The sequence below is a fragment of the Mastacembelus armatus genome, chromosome 16 (assembly GCF_900324485.2).
Source record: "Mastacembelus armatus chromosome 16, fMasArm1.2, whole genome shotgun sequence".
Lineage (NCBI taxonomy): Eukaryota > Metazoa > Chordata > Actinopteri > Synbranchiformes > Mastacembelidae > Mastacembelus > Mastacembelus armatus.
In genome coordinates this window covers 14889286-14909601 of record NC_046648.1, presented here as the reverse complement: position 1 = coordinate 14909601, position 20316 = coordinate 14889286, and the positions used below count along the sequence as shown (strand labels likewise).

At 41.9% G+C, this 20316-nt stretch overlaps 2 protein-coding genes across 4 annotated transcripts; both read left to right on the top strand.

Moving 5' to 3' along the window:
* The first annotated feature begins 182 nt into the window (after positions 1-182).
* Positions 183-14296, top strand: rad54b (RAD54 homolog B). 3 transcript variants are annotated; one of them, XM_026317640.1, is made up of 16 exons: positions 183-329; positions 1699-1852; positions 1988-2183; positions 9148-9363; positions 10002-10301; positions 10643-10805; positions 10906-11131; positions 11406-11492; positions 11598-11718; positions 11813-11952; positions 12066-12356; positions 12577-12731; positions 12819-13080; positions 13372-13438; positions 13538-13735; positions 13813-14296. In XM_026317640.1, the coding sequence occupies exons 2-16, from the start codon at positions 1706-1708 to the stop codon at positions 14046-14048; spliced, it is 2805 nt and encodes a 934-aa protein (XP_026173425.1). In that variant the 5' UTR covers positions 183-329; positions 1699-1705; the 3' UTR covers positions 14049-14296. The 3 variants fall into 3 exon arrangements, 2 of the variants coding, with proteins under 2 accessions (XP_026173425.1, XP_026173424.1); XM_026317639.1 differs by having other exon boundaries at positions 1693-1852; XR_003296279.1 differs by lacking the exon at positions 13813-14296 and having other exon boundaries at positions 1693-1852; positions 13348-13438; positions 13538-13569.
* On the top strand, positions 6333-9127 carry LOC113136662 (fibrinogen silencer-binding protein). Its single transcript, XM_026317641.1, has 2 exons — positions 6333-6739; positions 7220-9127. The coding sequence occupies exons 1-2, from the start codon at positions 6333-6335 to the stop codon at positions 7773-7775; spliced, it is 963 nt and encodes a 320-aa protein (XP_026173426.1). The 3' UTR covers positions 7776-9127.
* Positions 14297-20316: the final 6020 nt, after the last annotated feature.

The window sequence follows — 20316 nt, the reverse complement described above, 5'->3', positions numbered from 1 at the left end:
TGATTTTACTTCTTTATTATTATAGCCGATATATTAGTTTGCGTTGTACCCTTTGCTGCTGTAACAAGGCGAATTTCCTCGTTGTGGTTCAAATAAAGGTTAATTTTGTATTATAACGTAGGGACAATAAAGCTGTGTTACAAATCCAACGTACCACTTCCATTGGTCACGCCCACGGGCTCCACCAATCAAATTCTTCAAACCATTCAGCGGGAGAAAGAAACCTATCAAAAAAAAGAGGAAGTTCACGAAGAGAAAAGAAGAGTTTGGTGGAAATAAGTGACATTTTGTGATTGGAAATGTTTTCATCAAACTTGTAGTTAATCCAGGTACGTATGACATGTTGTCACACATTAAGAAACATGACGTTACAGCCACAGAGTTTAGTACATGTCGTCAGTGTTAGCGAGTGTTTGCTGTTAGCGTGTTAGCTCGCTTGCTAACCTACTGTGGTAATGTAACGGGGGTTAATAAGACCAGAGCGGGTTGTAATGAAACCTCTAGCCAGTTTTTATTCTAATGTCAAACAGATGGAGGATTTTCAGAGATATTGAAACGGGTAGAAAGCCATCGATTAGATAATTATCACCTGGATCAATATATACATATATTTACACAGCAGACTTATGATGATCCTGCGATTGTTGCGTGTATCAGAAATGGACAAGAAAAGGTGAACAAGGGCCTAATAAAAGCCTTCAGTGAGTGGAGTCAATTCCTCCTGCTGAACACCCAAAAGACAAATTAAATGGTGGATTTTCAAAGGACTAAGCCCTCTGCTTATCCAGGCAACATATGAGGTGCGCACATTGAAGTGGTGCCAGCCTACAAATATCTAGGCGTACACGTGGACAATAAGTTGGACTGGTCACTTAACATAGATGTACTACATAAAAAAGGGCTGAGACAACCTTTCCTCCTAAGGTACCTTAGGAGACATCTTAGACGTCTTCATGAAGATGCTGCACATGTTTACCAGACTTGTGGTGTTTTATGCTGCAGTCTGCTGGGGAGGTAGCGTAATAAGGATGCAAGGCGGCTGGACAAACTGCTGCAAATAGTTGGTTCAGTGACTGGAATGAGGTTGGACTCACTGGAGCCTGTGGTGGAGAGAGGCACACAGAAAAAGGTAGAGGCCATCCTGGAATACACTGACCACCCCCTTCACAACATCCTGATGGAGCAGAGAAGCAGCTGCATTGCACAACTCACCTCACTGTGCTGCAGGACTGAAAGATACAGGAGATCCTTCATCCACACTGTTGTCAGGCTTTACAGTACCTTAGCCAATGGCAGATGACAACTGACTATTGACTTACTTATTAACTACAAGACTGCCTGTAGTTCTCCTTAGACAGTAATATAAAAATAGGGGACATTTTATGTGTGTTGTTTTTGTTTTGTGCATCTATGTTGTATCTGTAAACTGATAATTGTCTTTCAAAGCTTTAATCAGAGTTACTTTCGCTAAAAAAAAAAATACCACAGAGTAAAACCCAGCAGTATAGTACCTCACTGTGTTACTGGTTAATTAGGTTCTGGACAAAGATATTATTTCTCATTTTGTCAGAGCATCTTAAAAAGTATCTGGGTATTTCTGGACTACTGAGTCAATCGACATGGTATTATTGTAATTATGATCTAATTAGTTGCTACTAATTGTGTTGATTTTCTTTGCTTTCTATCTTCAAGAGATAGATTAGGAATGAGGCGCTCAGCAGCTCCGAGTCAGCTCTTGGGAAATGCAGTGAAAAAACCTCGATTTGTGCCTCCTGGAGCATCTTCTTCATGTCTTGTGGCTGAATCCAATCCCCTGAACCCCAAACCTGGACTAGGCAATGTCCTGGATAAGGTAAATTTTTTCAATGTTTTTGCCTGCAGTTTGATTCCTCTGCATTAATTTATTCTTTTTTGTTTATCATCCAGCATTGTTTCACACTTCCTCAAATTTTTGTGCAGATTTTTTGCTCTTCCTCTCATCCTGTAGGTCCAAAGGAGTTTAGCGGGTCCAACCCTGAGTAAAACAGAACGTGCTATCCAGGCCAAATCTGCCCACCCTGATGCAGTCTTGTCCAGGGCTCTTGCTCGTGTTCTCAGTGCTACAGAAAGTAAGGAAAATGAGAATGAGACAGAATCTCCTGACACTGGCTCAGGAGATCATGCAGAAGACAACAGACCAGCAGGTAAGACAAAATGACTTTTGGCAAGGGCAGTGTCTGGTACTATGATGGCTTGCCAACATGCCTTTTAGCAAGCTCGAGTCTTTTTTATGTGTCTCTAGCAAAAGTAGGGTCCTCCTGGGTCTTTTTCCACGGAGTAAACTTTAATCTGGAAAACAACATATTTTATAGCTGGACACTCTTGTACCTTGATCTTGGTGATCCCCTTCTATCTATTTTCAAGTTTTCTTTACCACCATTCAAACTATCTTTCTGTCCAATCTGGATTCAACATTCAACATTCAGTACTCAATATTATAATGAGAATGACTGGAATGCATATTTATACCTGTCCCTGATACCATAATCATACTAAAAAAGTCATCCAGAAACTGGAAAGAGGACTTACGGGTGAAGGTCTAACAGATCTCAGTGTTGAGAAAGTAAATATAATGGAATATTGTTATTTTGAGTCTCACAATCTCTTTTTGTCTTTGTCTTGTCACAAACTGCCATTTCTTCATATGAAGATTGTTTCTTATTAGTTGGCAAGCTCTCAGATTGAAGCAACTTTTAATTAATGTTGTATTATACATAGATGCGCAGATGCAGATTATGCCTGTATCCTGAAAACATCATATGCAAATGCCTGAATACACTGTTTACCACTTCAGGTGGTCTCTCAATTTTTATTTGCAGTAAAACTTTAATTAGTAGAGAAATACCTAGACTGACATTTGACTGACATCTTTTCACCATGATGTATATTAATTTTTTCCCTTGCTTTTTTTGCTGTGTGATAAAAGAGAATTTGACACTGTAGGAGATCTAGCAGCCTTGACATAATATACAGTGGTGTGAAAAAGTGTTGGCCACCTTCCTGATTTTTTTTTTTTTTTTTTTTTTTTTCAGATCATCAAACAAATTTAAATATTAGTCAAAGATAACACAAGTAAACACAGTTACCTCTTGTTACAGTAACAGTTTTTAAATGAAGGTTTTTATTATTAAAGGAAAACAAAATCCAAAACTACATGGCCCTGTGTGAAAAAGTCTTTGCCCCACCCCCCGTTAAAACATAATTTAACTGTGGTTTATCACACCTGAGTTCAATTCCTCTAGCCACACCCAGGCCTGATTACCACCACACCTGTTCACAATCAAGAAATCACTTAAATAGGACCTGCCTGACAAAGTGAAGTAGACCAAAAGATCCTCAAAAGCTAGACATCATGCCGAGAGCCAAAGAAATTCAAAAAGAAATGAAAAAGTAATTGAGATCTGTCCATCTGGAAAAGGTTATAAAGCCATTTCTAAAGCTTTGGGACTGCAGCGAACCACAGTGAGAGCCGTTATCTACAAATGGCGAAAACATGAAACAGTGGACAACCTTCCCAGGAGTGGCCGGCCGACCAATATTACCCAAAGAGTGCAGCGACAACTCATCCAAGAGGTCACAAAAGACCCCACAACAACATCCAAAGAGGCCTCACTTGCCTCAGTTAAGGTCACTGTTCATGACTCCACCATAAGAAAGAGACTGGGCAAAAATGGTCTGCATGACAGAGTTCCAAGACGAAAAACCGCTACTGAGCAAAAAGAACATAAAGGCTCGTCTCAGTTTTGCCAGAAAACATCTGGATGATCCCCAAGACTTTTGGGAAAATACTCTGTGGACTGACGAGACAAAAGTTTAACTTTTTGGAAGGTGTGTCTCCCATTACGTCTGGCGTAAAAGTAATGCCACATTTCAGAAAAAGAACATCATACCAACAGTAAAATATGGTGGTGGTAGTGTGATTGGTCTCGGGCTGTTTTGCTGCTTCAGGACTTGGAAGACTTGCTGTGATAACTGGAACCATGAATTCTGCTGTCTACCAAAAAATCCTGAAGGAGAATGTCTGGCCATCTGTTCGTGACCTCAAGCTGAAGCGAACTTGGGTTCTTCAGCAGGACAATGATCCAAAACACACCACCAAGTCCACCTATGAATGGCTGAAGAAAAACAAAATGACTTTGGCGCGTCCTAGTCAAAACTCCTGACCTGAATCCGATTGAGATGCTGTGGCATGACCTTAAAAAGGTCATGCTCGAAAACCCTCCAATGTGTCTGAATTACAACAATTCTGCAAAGATGAGTGGGTCAAAATTCCTCCACAGCGCTGTAACAGACTCATTGCAAGTTATCGCAAACGCTTGATTGCAGTTGTTGCTGCTAAGGGTGGCCCAACCAGTTATTAGGTTTAGGGGGCAAACACTTTTTCACACAGGGCCATGTAGTTTTGGATTTTTTTTCCCGTTAATAATAAAAACCTTCATTTAAAGATTGCATGATGTGTTTACTTGTATTATTTTTGACTAATATTTAAATCTGTTTGATGATCTGAAACATAGTGATAACATAGTGATATCTCATATCTTTGGGTGGGATGAGGGGAACTTTGTTTTCATGCTGGACTGCAGAGGACATAAATGAATAGGCTGTGTCTCTGGAAGATAAATATATCCTTGATATAGGAAGATAAGAAAACGGGGCAAAGAGAAGGCGGTAACAAACTGGGGATGATGATGATAATACTATTACTACTAATAATAATAAACTGCAGGCCTGAAACAGCAGTGCACAAAAAAAACAAAATTAGAGATAGAAGAATTAGATTAAGTAACAACAGGATCCACTGAACGATAATGTATCAAGTTAATCAAAAACATCTTATGTTCCAGGAAGATTTCTGGAAGCATTGCTGATACAAATTAACCCAGAAACACTTACAACACAACCTGTTAAGAGGGATTCAGTTTCTGCGTCACAGGTATAATCTTGGGTTTTAAAAGCATTTTTTCCCACATCAAACACTTAGTTTAAAGCCAAAGCCACAGCCCTGTTCTCTTCGCGTTATTTTTATTCTCAGACATACTGAGCTTAACCTTTTAAACCTACGCAGTGAGAACAACAGCCTCAGTGTTGGTTTCAGTAGATGTGATAATTATGAAACAGGGTGAAAGTCCTTTATGTGCGCTCCAGGTAATCATTTCCCTCATATTTTGCCAGATCTGGCACAAAAAACCGTGTGTCTGTGGCAGGATTGAAGCGGTGGGACGGCGATCTCACATCGCGGTGTCTCGTAACAGTGACAGTCCCGTAATTGTAGCTAATAATAATAACAACAACAATAATAATGACACATAAATACGACGAAGATGGATGTTAGATCAGGCGGGCGGAGGCTGGGTGGCGGTACGTCCAGCATTATGCTAATTAGCGGGGTAGCGCCGGGCAGATTAGGACTGTGCTCGGGATCAGTGAGCCTTCCTTCTGCAGGAGCAACTAGTGCCTCTGTTTACCAGCCTGGGAGCACGCCGTTCACACACGCTCACTTTGGCTGCGCACGGGTTTCCACACGGGTCCTGAACACGTGTTTTGAGTATAAGAATCGATATTTGTAACGCAGAGTTTATTTATTTCTTTTTTAGTGCAGACATTCAGCATCGACATTTTACGGGCATGCGCAGCGCGCTCACAACCCCTCCCCCACTCAGTTAGTTAAGCCAGCCCTATTTCAAAGCGCCACTTACTTTTGGTAAATACACTCCTTACCACTAATAACATGTAAATACACTGTTTGGTGATTGTTTTTTCCAATTTGTGGAGGACTAAGTCGCCGCAGCCTTTCCTGTGTCATGAATAAGCAGCGTGGCTGTGCTTTGCGCTGTACTGGGTTTGAGGTTTAGAGAGACTGAGCAGTGTATGTAGGTCGGGCTGGGTTTAAACGGCTTAGCTACGTCAGCCTAAGCTGGGAGGAATTCATCCAAAGCCCTCCGCGGTAGGCGGGGGCCTAAACGAGGCTGGCCTAGTTAAGCCTGATTCTTATTGTGTGCAGCACAGCCTGTTTTTGTTGTGCAACGTAGCTGAGAGGGAAGCCAGGAGTAGGGTATGAATTCATGCACATGTTAGACATAGCTTATGATTTGATTTAGAGAAAAGGGCAAATGAGACATGTATGGGAGTTGGACCAGTGTTAGTTTCATCGCCGGGGACCAAGAGAAGCCAACAGCAGGGACAGAAAGAAAAAAGGCAGGTGGGAGAGTGAGGATTCACAGTGCACAGTGTGGTTACTGAGGGGTAGCAGCCATAGGCCTGACTTGGTCTGTGCAAATCCGCAATGCTTTAAGATGGCGTCCAGCGCTGTTTTTCTGTCTAGCATGGTGGGTAAAGCCCGCTCCTCCAACTTCACCCTCTCTGAGAAGCTGGACCTGTTGAAGCTGGTCCGTCCTCACATACGCATCCTGGAGGAGCACACCAACAAACATGCAGTCATTGTGGACAAGAACAAATGCTGGGACACTGTGGCTGAGCAGTACAACGCCTTGGGAGGGGACAGACCCCACCGAACTGCCCAGGGCCTCAGGACTCTCTACAAGAGACTGAAGGAGTCCGCCAAGCAGGAAGTGATGCAACGGAGACACGCCCAGCCAGAGTACAGAGCGAGCATCTCTGAGCCAACCCGGAGAATTATGGAGATGATTCCTCACCTGTTTCACCATGTGCCCATCCATGAAAAGGACCAGGCACTGCGCAGGTACAGTTAGATAAACCCCTGCAAGCACAGACACACAATTTATTGTGACAGTTTAGTGAGCAAAAACATCCTCAGTTTCAAAAGAAAAATATGTTCTGCCATCAGTTATTGGCAGCTTGTGATTTTGTCGTATACATTCACCTATAAAATACAAGACGCTATGACCCTTGATTTAGGTTAGGTTTTTTTAATGACAAATGGCTAACAAAGTAAACATCAGGAGGATGTTTTTCACTTACTCAGGAAACTATTTAGAAAGGCAGTGGAAACAACTTCTTTGAATGTTTATTACTTTAACTTTGGCAAATCACAATTTCCTTTTGCTTACTTTGATTAGTCAGCTAATCACTTGATTGGTTGATTTAGTGTGTATTATCACCACCAAAGGCCTACTCTTCTCATAAACAAGATGTAAAGATTCAATAAATGCTCTTTAAGAACTTTCCTATCACGTATTAATGTGCTTCTTTCCATTTGTAGGTTAATATACAACAAGCACAGCTCTCCTATTGAACATCCTGGCAGCAGCTCCTCTCTGGCCGGACTCCAGGATTACTCAGCAGCTGTTTCAAGTATCCCCCATGAGGTGGTCCAGCTGGACCCTGAAGAGGATGTAAAACCACCGCCAGACCTCCCCATTCTCTCTACACACTCGGGGCCAGGGCTGGATGGAGGCCAGGAGCAGGAGAATGAGCAGGACTTGGGCAGTGTCCACGATTACGACGCATCCTTGTCCCCCACACCTTCCTCTGTTAACTTCCCGCTCTCCACCTCACCGCTGCCCTTACGCCATGACCTCTACCCCAATGACATTTTCCCACATCGCGAGCCTGACAGGTTTCGCCCTCTGCACCTGGCCAAAGAGGAGCATGAGCTGGTGTTAGCCAATCATCGGAAGGTTGCACTGTACCTAGATGAGAAGAGGGAGGGGCTGAAGAGGAAGCAGGAACTTGAGGAGGAACTTCTCAGAGCCAAGATCAAAGTGGAGAAACTAAAGGTGGCTCGACTGAGACACGGACTGCCAATTCCTCTATAACAAACATGAACATACATAGCTGAGGCCAGTGTTTGAAAAGGAGAAGTCCTAAGTAGTTTGAAGTGGGGAGGAAAATCTTTGGAGGAATCCAAACTTGTTCCATAGGAATCCAAAGTTTGATGTTTGAGCTGATTCAGAACTGGAGTATGTTTTCGAAACATATTGCCTCATATAGACAATGAAATCCTGAGACTGAGTTGTTTCCATCAGTCTTTGTTTGCACTCGTCAGTGTTAACAATTTATTATCATTCTTGCACTTATTGACAGCAGATACAACAAGACCTGATAAACGCTGCCATTACCAACACTGTGACAGGCCAAAATATGTAATGTTGATGTGAAAGTCCTGTTTTTGGAAGGGAATATTTGTTTTAGTGACATGTACCACGCTGTTTTGTTTTGTTTTTTTTTTTGTCCTGCCTTGACTTGCCAATATTATGTACTTATGCCAATGTTAGGTTAGTGTTAATTGTCTTTATTATTCAAGATTATTAGAGATTATGGTAAGATCATTTTCTGTAATGATATATTGGAGCAACAGGAGTCTGTCTGGAGGAGACTGCTGATTGTCCAAGAAAAATGTCCTAATATGCCATCTGTAGAAACCAGTTGTTAGCCCTTTTAGTTAATTGACCTTGGGGTGTAGGTTAGAAAAGAAAAAGAAACTTTATGTTTCTCTACAAAGTTAACACTGTGGTAGGAAATTCCAGAAATACTAAGATCAGATTTGAACTTTCAAAGGCCTTAATGTGTTAATGTGTTACACTAATAATGATAAATTCACTGAATTGGAAATGTTCAAATTAAATCTGTTGCCAGTTTATGTAAAAGAAGAAGGGAGATGTGATTTTGTGATGTTATTTACTGTATGTAGCTACAACATTGATCGTATTGTAACGTTTGTATAAAAGTGTTGTCAGTTTGTTTTATAATTTGTCCATATGTTCAATTATTTCTATCAAAAAAGTAAGTCAGTCATTATTTTACAGGTCTTGTGTTTTTTACATGTCAGACATCCTTTTTCTTGATTTCAGTATTTTTGAGGAATCTAATTAGAGGCTTTTGAGGAATCTTCTCCTTTAACCATTGTCTCAGGGGTTAATAGCAAAGGATCACACCATAACTAGCTGATATGATATTTGCATTGTTGCGTGTTGCCCCAACTGCCTTAGCCTTGTATATGTGCAACAGGTTTGTTGCATGTTTATTAATGGATCAGGGGGCGCTCTGGTTTTCAGGTGTGTGAACATGGTCATCCTGGTTTTTTTATACAGACTTGGTGCAACATTGACCTCTGCTGGTGGATTGTGTAACTTGTACCTAAGTAACTTTGGTCTTTTCTTCACTGTGTTCAATGTCTTTGCGTTACAGGAGGCTGCTCTCACTTGACTCCAGGGCCTCCTCAAACCCTTCAACCACCTACAGGCTCAGACTCTGGCTGCAGTCAGGATGGTGCACGTTACTTTAGTGTGATGTGGTGCAAGGCCAGTAAGAAGAAACACAAGTGCTGGGAAGGCGACGCAGTCCTGGTCATAAGAGGACGCACAGCCACTCTTAAAGACATGGAAGGAAAGGACATTGGAAAGGGTGAGGCAAATGTGACATTTTGCTTAGTTAATGTATCAAAAAACTTTTGATCAGTGAGCAAACAGTGCAGCTCATGTTGTCTTTAGCAGTTCAGCAAATAGCCAGTGTTTTAGAAAATATCTAGTATCTCTCTAATGCATGCATGATATGGTAAATAGTCTTATACTTGTATAGCGCTTTTCTTTACACTATTTTTCCATTCATACGCTCACACATTCATATACCGGTGGAACCGGGGGCAACTGGTTTCAGTGTCTTGCCCGCCCGATATGCATGCATTAAAATAATAGAAGGTTTTACTCTAGAATATTGGCTATAATATGTATATAGTTATTTATGCTTTGCTGGTTTACCAAACTTACCCTGCGAAAGCTACAACTGTAGGACATTGGATACACATTTTGACTGGTCTATGCATCTAGTTTGTCTATAGCTGTCAATTTCTATGAATGTGCTCTAATAGCACTTGTCCATGTGGAAAATAGTCCACTTCTGTTGTCTAGAGTTTTAAAAAACCTAAACTAATTCTACAGGGACAATCAAAAATTGCATTCACAAATTAAACTGAATGCTCAAGTCTATGCTAAGCCGACCAGCAAGTCCATCATTTCATGACAGTAGTGCATGTTTGTGTGCAGGCAGTGGCTACAAGGTGTCAGAGCTGGCTTCCCTGTCAGAGGGACAGACTCTGATGATTGGAGGGAAGGAGGTGGAGGTCATGGGGATCATTTCTCCTGATGACTTTGCCAGGGGACATTGTTTCCAGGGTGTCCAACTAGAGAGTGAGGAGCCACACATAAAGTCAGCTCTACTCCCTGCTCGTCGCATGGCATCAAAACCTTTCTGCCCCCCCTCACAGTTAGGAAGAGCACTGGATCCAGAGACTAAACCAGGGGAGAAACAAACCTGCAGACCTCAGCATAACCCATTTGCTCCAGGTATAAAGACTAAACCAGAAACATCACTGATTGCTTATTCTGGATGAATGAATTAATCGGAATGCATGAATTATAGTTGTGTATACAATACACTCAAACATATTTAATATCCTTTGCCTTGAAGGCCTTTTCAACATATGTTCAGAACAGTTTATAAAATGTATAATCTACTTCCTCATGCAGTTTTGTTGTTTGTGCTGCAATAATTCATCAGACCATCCCTTCTGACAGCAAAATATATTTTTTTACATTCTTTTTATTTGTGACAAATTTTGTTGCTTTTTGTTATAATTTAGTTTGATAAAAGACAAATATTGTGTGTACATGTTCACACATTTTAGGTGCACTGGTGATGCCTCGTCCCTCTTCCAACCATCAGTGGACTAATAACAGGTCAGGGCTTCCCGTGGTCGATGTTGTTGTTGACCCATACCTGACCGCTCATCTGCGACCCCACCAGAGAGACGGATTGCTCTTCCTCTATGAGTGTGTCATGGGCATGAGGTGATGGAGTGCAACTGCTTCCTGTATTATTTCTAAAATGCAGTTTGACTGCTTTTTGGATTTCAATTGGATTAGCTCATGTTTGGTGTGTGTGCTGCAGAGTTGTGGGTCGCTACGGTGCTATCCTGGCTGACGAGATGGGTCTGGGGAAGACCCTCCAGAGCGTGGCACTGTCCTGGACCCTGCTCAAGCAGGGGCTGTATGGCGGGAAACCGGTTGCGAAGCGCATCCTTGTGGTTACACCTGGCAGCCTGGTACAGAACTGGGGCGCTGAGTTTAACAAGTGGCTGGGACGTGAGAGGATCAGCGTTTTTACTGTGGATCAGGTGAGGGGAGGGGGGGTTCATCATAAGGAGTAGAGACATCCTCAATCGATCAGAAGTTCCAGGTTCAGTCCACTGTGATGCTGCACTGTCATCGACAAAGATTATCCTCTTCTTTAGAAGTGCTTTTTTTTGGTATATTATCTTTTTGATAATCACTTTTTAAACTTATTTTTAGAACACTGTGTAGCAATCATGTGTAAATATAATTTTCTTAAAAGATGAAAAATGAATCTGTTACATTAAATTTATTGATGCACTTTTCTGATGTGAATAGGACCACAGAATAGAGCAGTTTGTGCTATCTCCTCTGCACAGTGTTCTAGTAATCAGCTATGAAATGCTGCTGCGTTGCCTGAAGCAGGTAAATTCACCTCACATCTCTGCTATCAAACAAGCGCGAATGTTGAAGATGTATCAGTTGATTTTAGGTTTGTGTGTTACTCTAGTGTTTTCCTTGTGTTTCCAGGTGCAGAAAGTGGAATTTGGTCTTGTAATTTGTGATGAGGGCCACAGACTGAAGAACAGCAGCATCAAAACATCTTCTGCCCTCAGCAGCCTCAGCTGTAATCGGAGAGTCATACTTACAGGTACACACTGAGGCTGAAATACAGCAGAAAGCGTTTTTGATTGACAACTATAACTTCTTGTAAAGGATTCAGATGTTGTCTTTGTGTTTGGAAGGCACTCCGGTCCAGAATGACCTGCAAGAGTTTTATGCAATTATAGAGTTTGTTAACCCAGGGATTCTGGGCTCATCAACTGCTTATAGAAAAGTTTATGAGGAACCAATCCTCTGCTCCAGACAACCATCCCGTACAGAGGTAATATTCCCTCCATCCTTCCGTCTTTCTCCCTCATTTGTAGTCACTTCCAAGATATAGAAACACCTTTGTCTGGCAATAAACCTGATCTCATACCTGTCTCCTACCAACAGGAGGAGAGAGTTTTGGGAGAAGAGCGGGCGGCTGAGCTTTCTCGCCTGACAGGCATGTTCATCCTGAGACGGACTCAGGAGATCATCAACCGCTATCTGCCACCCCGTCTCGACTGGACATTGTTCTGCGCCCCATCCTCTCTGCAGCTAGAGCTGTACAAGCATCTCCTCTGTCACCAAGTGTTTAGAGCCTGCCTTCAGGGCTCCATGCAAACTCACACACACTTGGCATGCATCACTGCACTGAAGAAGCTCTGTAACCACCCTGGTCTGCTCCACTCCACAGTCAAGGTTACATTTTTTATTACTCAGTTTAGGAAGTGAACCTGCATGTTTGTTAAGCGCTAGTCTGTAAACTTATAGATTATGGTTGATCACTTTCTGTTGTAGTTATTTACTTCTGAGCATCACTGTTGGAAAGAAGTGGAACAACTAGTTGCTCTGTATTTATGTATGTGCTTGGAGACTTAGAGTTAGGCTCCATCCTAACTGTGAGTTGTCCTGGTTTCAGGACCGTGAATCAGTGGAGAGTTCATTGTACGAGGGTCTGGTAGATCTCTTCCCAGAATCCTACTCTTCAGGTGGAATTAGCACTACTGACTCTGGAAAACTCCTGGTTCTGTCAGACCTGCTGACTGCCATCAGACAACTCAGCCCTTCAGACAGGTGTGGATTAAGTAATTTGCATGAGCATAGTTTTGTCTGTGTGTACTGTAAACAGCAGATTTTGACAGTGTACCTGTGCCCCTGCAGAGTGGTTGTAGTGTCCAACTATACTCAGACACTTGACCTGCTCCAGGACTTGTGTGTGCATACGGGCTACACCTTCTGTCGACTAGACGGGCAGACACCCACTGGCCAGAGACAGCGACTAGTTGACAGTTTTAACAGCCCCTATTCTCAGAACTTTGTGTTTCTGCTGAGCTCTAAAGCTGGTGGGGTGGGGCTGAATCTGATTGGTGCTTCTCATCTGGTGTTGTATGATATTGACTGGAATCCTGCTAATGACATTCAGGTACGACAAACACACCAACAGAGTTCAACATCTATAAAACAGTTTTTCTTGTTAATCGCCAGCTTTGCCTTTGATCTTGTGCGTCCTGCCTGCACAGACAAATTCAGGGTGCATTCACAACCAGGTTGTTTGACTTTTTTATTTGGTCCAGATGAAATGGAAAAACTACAAACTACAGGTGTGAAAGCCCTTGATAGACCAACATAGTCGCACACATGCATGTCCTGTAGATGGAGCTGTATACATGTGTGTCATTCTCTGCTTCAGCATCATCTTCTGTATGGTGTTTAGGCCATGGCTCGAGTATGGAGAGATGGACAGAAGAAGACTGTGCACATCTACCGTCTTCTCACTGCAGGTTAGAATACACAAACACACACTGAGCCAGAATACACAGTGTTTCATGAATTAGTCTGTTTTAAAATGTTATGTCTTGATGTGTGATACCTCCTCTTAGGCACCATTGAGGAACGTATATTTCAGAGACAGGTGTCCAAACAGGGGCTTTCGGGCACTGTGGTTGACCTGGGCAAAGGGGCAGAGCACACCAGCTTCTCCACCAATGACCTGCGAGACCTTTTCAGCCTGACGGGCACACCCTCTCTGACACACGACCTGCTGAACTGCAGTTGCAGCATGGATGGAACAGTACAGGGTAATAGTCAGCACTCAACAGTAACACCAGTGTTTTACTTCAGAGACCCTTTATCTCACTTCTGTCTTCTTTCTCAGCCGTCATGGAAGAGGAGCTGCAGATTTCTGATAGGCCTTGCCAGCTCGGTCGTCAAGGTGACCGTGGAGGGGCAGTGCAGAAACATCTCAGCATGTCTGAGCTGATGCAGTGGAAACATTTCTCGGGCGACAGTCACACCTTTTCAGACCCCTACCTTGATTGCGCGCGAACCCACATCACCTTCGCCTTCCAGACCACCATATCTCACAGCATTCAGGAGACAAACACACACTAGATTGTACACTAGATATAGATGATTCACACATATATTTCTTGTAAATGTTATGTGGATGCTTTCAGGGCTTTGGTTACTGCTTGCCCACATTGTGTGACTAAACACTCAACTGCTGTACATTTAAGAACTGTCAACGATGCCATGTCTAATGGTCTGAAAGGACACTGGTTGTGAGATTCTGTCTTGTCTTGTTTTTGTATTTTCCATATTTATTCAAATAAATATACAGTAAATTCATTTTACATAAACAGAAGTCCAAATTAATATGTGTACTAAACGGTTAAGTAGTTAAACATTTGTTGACAGGAAGATTCTTGCTGCAGACAGGGAGACCACATTAGTTGTGTGTATGCAACAACCTGACCTGGAAGTATTTGTTTACTAGGTATATTATAAATATGGTAATGTTTACTGTGTCAGTTAAAGGATTTACATTGTTCTGGGATGGGATTAGGTGACAGGGCCTGGATGGTATAGAGAAAACGTGCACAGCGATTTATTCAAAGGAATCTAATTTATGGCAGTCTGCATAGTGATTGTGTCATCCACAACTGAATTTTTCCATAGAAGAATGAAGGCAAACAAAGAGTCACCTGTGCAAATAATTTTTTGTTTTTCAGTGTCAACAGTTTATAATTTAATGACTTTAAACAGTGTTTAGTAAATCGACTAGGTTTTAGGCGTGGGACACACTGTGAGCTGTTTAGTCTGTTCATGCTCTTCAACACAAAGCTGCTGTGTGGGAGTTATGTAGTTGTGTGTTTCAGTGTGTGTGCGTGCCCTGAATTTAAATATCATTTGTGTTCTGCTCTTGTCAGTTTGACTGAGCTCCAGTACAATGTGTGTCTTTAGGTAGTAATTATTATTTATTGGATGATCACCACTCTGCGTGATTGTTAGACAACCTTGTTGTGTAATAACTGGGTCTTTGGGGTGTTACATTTTCCCTTTATGCATATGACAGTCGAAGGTATTGGCAGCAGTGTGGTGATTATGCAGATACCTGCTGTTTCTCTGCGGCCACAGTGTGAATTAAAGCTGATATTGCCATTCTTACGCCAGGATTCAAAGTCTTCACCCTCACATATTACATATACTAATTGTACAATTTTCTGTGTTGGGTCAATGATTTGGGATGGTAGCACAGTTTGCTTGTGGTTTGGGTCCAGCTGTTGACGTGTGTCTCTCCACCGAGACAAAAGATGTTCACATAAAATGTTAAGTAAGCCAGAAAATATTCATACCTGGGAAACATTAAACATTGCAAAAACAGTTGCTGGCTGAAGGAAATGTTTCTAAGATTTTACTCAAATTGAAGTATTTTGACCTGATGAAGGTGTGGATGAATTGTGAACTGATGAATTCCTGGACATTTTAATGACAATTCACCCAGCAGCTGTTTGTGCCTTTAGGTAGTAATTATTATTTATTGGATGATCACCACTCTGTGTGATTGTTAGACAACCTTGTTGTGTAATAACTGGGTCTTTGGGGTGTTACATTTTCGCTTTATGCATATGACAGTCGAAGGTATTGGCAGCAGTGTGGCGATTATGCAGACACCTGCTGTTTCTCTGCAGCCTCAGTGTGAATTTAAACTGATAATGCCATTCTTGCGCCAGGATTCAGTCTTCAGCCTCATATCAGCCTCACATATTACATATACCAATTGTGCAATTTTCTGTGTTGGGTCAACAATTTGGGAGGGTAGCACAGCTTGCTTGTGGTTTGGGTCCAGCTGCTGATGTGTGTCTCCCCCAAGACAAAAGATGTTTACATAATATGTTAAGTAAGCCAGAAAATATTCATACCTGGGAAGCATTAAACATTGCGAAAAACAGTTGCTGGCTGAAGGAAATGTTGTTTCTAAGATTTTCCTCAAATTGAAGTATTTTGACCTGATGATGGTCTGGATGAATTGTGAACTGATGAATTCCATTCATCATGACATTTTAATGACAATTCATGCAGCAGCTGTTGAATTTTTTCAATCTGTACCAAAGTGGTGGGACCAGCAGACCATCCCCAGAGCCCTGACACTAACATGGACAAGAAAATGAATGCATCTTAACCACAACACAAAGTCTGTGAGTCCTGACGTTAAAGAGACTGAAACCAGTGGTGTCATAGCAACTGTCACCAAGCAACTTAACACAGCCCTGGCTGGGCAGTGTAAAATGGCGTTGTTTTAGAGCAATCACATTTTGTGTGGCAGCAGCAGTTTGGCATGTGTATTGGACACGTGTCTGGCAGACGAGTGTCACTTGCCAAACTGGAGTATTGATCCAACTCACTTCTCTAACAACCTCCGAGGCCATGTGCGAGTGGGTGCATGAGTTGAATTTGTCTGTGTAAAGCTATTACTAGCCACTGCTGGCTGTACTGCAGATCCCTCTTTTAAGCTGTGTGTCCAGTCTGACAGCTCAAAGACCTGGCGCATGGAGGGAATGAATGTCTAAACAGAGGGTAGGGGAGAGAGAGGACCTCATGTTTTAATGGAGACACACAGATTGGAAGTTTGCTCCCTGTCTTCCCAGGAATTCTGCGGAAGATGTGAATGTTCAATAGAGGCTAAATAGCCACGCCACTGGTTCTAAAGGTATTTTATATCCTGTGCATTGTGGTTGGGGCAGAATCAAAGTAGAGGTACACCATGTTGACAGGGTTCATGCAGATGAGGCCTTGAAAGGCAAGCATCTGTCAGCGACTTTCCCTCAAACTTCTATAGAAGGAAACAGGCTACTGGCTGATCTTGATGAAACCCTGCATTTTACGTTAAGCAAAATAAAAAAATAAAAATAAAGAGGTCACTTCTCTGCTACCTTATATAGCCACCAACATCACCCTGCCAATCTGTAACCAGCCAGAGCACAACCCTCCATCCCCTCCTCCTCACCCTGGTCCCGCTCCAGCACTTAACAAGGATTGACTTTGCCCAGTCATCTGTCAAGCAGATCAGATCACAGCTGTAATACATAGCAGCAGGTCCTGCGGTTAAGGCTACAACCCGATACACAAGTCCTGAAAAACAACAGCCGACAAAGAAGCCTAATCCCACAATTACTGTGATAACTCTGTCTGCCCTCAGTCCCTCTGGCTCTCTTACTCTAAACAATTTGCTGAATGAAAATCTGATGTTTATGAGTCCATGAATATTTAATGTGAGGCACTGTCTCTCTGGGCATTTGTGTACATTGTTAGATAGGTCATTGACAATATATTAGCTGGTGGTTTCTACCCCATTAACAATATGCTGGTGCTGGACACATGATCTGAGGTATACAGTGGGTACGGAAAGTATTCAGACCCCTTTTAAATTTTTCACTCTTTGTGTCATTGCAGCCATTTGCCAAAATCAAAAAAGTTCATTTTATTTCTCAATGTACACTCAGCACCCCATCTTGACAGAAAAAACCAGAAATGTAGAAATTTTTGCAAATTTATTAAAAAAGAAAAACTGAAATATCACATGGTCACAAGTATTCAGACTCTGTGCTCAGTATTGAGTATAAGCACCCTTTTGAGCTAGTACAGCCATGAGTCTTCTTGGGAATGATGCAACAACTTTTTCACACCTGGATTTGGGGATCCTCTGCCATTCTTCCTTGCAGATCCTCTCCAATTCTATCAGGTTGGATGGTGAACGTTGTTGGATATAGCAGAGAGAAAAGAACAGCAACAATAAACAACAAATAGACACTGCAGGTTGGTGGGACTAGTAACTGCACATAAGCAATATACAGCTCCAGGACCAGGGACACCTGCAGAAGGTACAGACAGAACAGAGAGAGAGGGAGAAAGCACAAATAGGGGAGAGAGAGCACAAGGTTAGTGACATTCAATGGTGGAATATACATGAGGTGGGAGGAGAGGAAGGGGGGGGGGGGATAACAAAAAAAAGTATGTACATACACACATACTGCAGTAAGACACATAAAAACAGAAAATTAGAACAGTTTTCACTTTAAATTATGTCGACACACAAATCAAAAGAGCTTAAAATCAGAGTTTCTCTGGTTTGAAAAAGAATCAACAGATAAATGACTGGCTCAGTGCACCCATGGTCCTCGGACAGTCTAGGCCTATAGCAGCATAACTAAGGGATGGTTCAGGGTTGCCTGAAAGGCCTAACTATATGCTTTGTCAAAGAGGAAGGTTTTAAGTCTAGCCTTAAAAGTACAGAGTGTCTGCGCCTCCTGAACCCAGGCTGGGAGCTGGTTCCACAGGAGAGGAGCTTGATAACTAAAGGCTCTGCCTCCCAGTCTGCTTTTGGAAATTCTGGGAACCACAAGTAGACCTGCACTCTGAGAGCGAAGTGGTCTATTGGGATAATATGGTACTATGAGGTCTTTAAGGTATGAAGGAGCTTGATTATGAAGGGATTTGTATGTGAGAAGAAGGATTTTAAATTTTATTCTATATTTTACAGGGAGCCAATGAAGAGAAGCCAATATAGGAGAAATACGATCTCTCTTGCTAGTTCCTGTCAGGACTCTGGCTGCGGCATTCTGGATTAATTGGAGGCTTTTTATGGAAATATTGGGACCTCCAGATAGTAATGAGTTACAGTAATCTAGCCTTGAGGTAACAAATGCATGGACTAGTTTTTCTGCGTCATTTTGAGACAGGATGTTCCTAATTTTGGAAATGTTGCGGAGGTGAAAGAATGCAGTTCTAGAGATTTGTTTTATGTGTGAGTTAAAGGACATGTCCTGGTCAAAAATAACTCCAAGGTTTTTTACAGTAGTGCTGGAGGCCAGGGCTAAGCCATCTAGAGTAGCTATAATTTTAGAAAAGTTATTTCTGAGATTTTTTGGCCCAAATATAATGACTTCTGTTTTCTCTGAGTTTAAAAGTAAAAAGTTACTGGTCATCCAGGCCTTTATGTCAGTTAGACAGGCTTGAAGTCTGGTTAACTGGTTTGTGTTAACAGGTTTTATAGATAGATATAACTGAGTGTCATCTGCATAGCAGTGGTAATTAATAGAGTGCTTCCTAATGACATAGCCTAGAGGAAGCATGTACAGGGTGAACAGAATCGGTCCTAGCACGGAGCCTTGTGGAACTCCATAACTAACTTTTGTGCATGTGGAAGGTTCATCATGGACATGAACAAACTGGAATCTGTCTGATAAATAGGATTGGAAACATTTTAACGCTGTTCCTCTGATACCAATCACATGCTCCAGTCTCTGTAATAAGATGTTGTGGTCAATGGTGTCGAATGCAGCACTAAGGTCTAGGAGGACAAGTATAGAAACAAGTCCATTATCTGAGGCTAAGAGAAGATCGTTGGTAACTTTCAACAGTGCTGTTTCTGCACTATCATGTGCTCTAAATCCTGATTGGAAATCTTCAAATAGTTCATTCCTGTGTAAGTGGTCTGATAGCTGCTTAGCAACAGCTTTTTCTAGGATTTTAGAAATAAATGGCAGGTTGGATATTGGTCTATAATTAGCCAAGACTCCTGGATCAAGACTAGGCTTTTTGAGTAAAGGTTTGATTACTGCAGTCTTAAAGGCCTGTGGTACGTAGCCTGATAATACTAGGGAACACTGGGCTCAACAGAGCTGTGACTTTTTGTCAGCCTGGCTACAGTGCTGAAAAGAAACCTGGGATTATTCTTATTTTCCTCTATTAGTGATGAATAGTATGCAGTTCTGGCTTTACGGAGAGCTTTGTTATATGTTAGTAGACCGTTTTTCCAGGCTAGAAAAATTTCCTCTAAGTTTGTGGAACGCACACTTCCTTTCCAGCCTTCGTGATGCCTGCTTTAAGGTACGAATATGTAAATTATACCATGGGGTTAGTCTTCTCTGATTCACTAACTTCTTTTTCAGAGGGGCTACAGAATCAAGCGTTTCACGCAGTGAGGTTACAGCGCTGTCAACAACATGATCAATTTGGTAGGGAGTGGGATTGAAGCAGCTGCCCTCCACTATGTTTATACTTGGCATAGATGTAAATAAAGATGGAATAATTTTCTTAAATTTATTAACAGCGTTGTCGGAAAAACATCTGCTGTAGTGGAATTTTCTTTCAAACGCTGCATGATCCATCATTTTAAATTCAAAAGTTATTAAAGAATGATCTGACAAAACAGGATTTGGGGGGAAAACTATTAGATGTTCAATTTCGATGCCATAGGTCAGAACAAGATCAAGGGTGTGATTGAAACAGTGGGTGGGTTTATTAACGTTTTGAATGAAACCAATTGAATCTAATATAGAATTAAATGCAATGCTGAGGCTGTTATTTTCAACATCTA

What these genes read in the sequence shown, in the direction of transcription:
- rad54b (XM_026317640.1), top strand. Translation starts at nt 1,706, where the DNA reads ATGAGGCGCTCAGCAGCTCCGAGTCAGCTCTTGGGAAATGCAGTGAAA. An exon ending in ATCCTGCTAATGACATTCAG is followed by an intron (nt 13,081 to 13,371) that starts GTACGACAAACA and finishes TATGGTGTTTAG; the next exon opens with GCCATGGCTCGAGTATGGAG. An exon ending in CATGGATGGAACAGTACAGG is followed by an intron (nt 13,736 to 13,812) that starts GTAATAGTCAGC and finishes CTTCTTTCTCAG; the next exon opens with CCGTCATGGAAGAGGAGCTG.
- LOC113136662 (XM_026317641.1), top strand. Translation starts at nt 6,333, where the DNA reads ATGGCGTCCAGCGCTGTTTTTCTGTCTAGCATGGTGGGTAAAGCCCGC. An exon ending in AAGGACCAGGCACTGCGCAG is followed by an intron (nt 6,740 to 7,219) that starts GTACAGTTAGAT and finishes TTCCATTTGTAG; the next exon opens with GTTAATATACAACAAGCACA.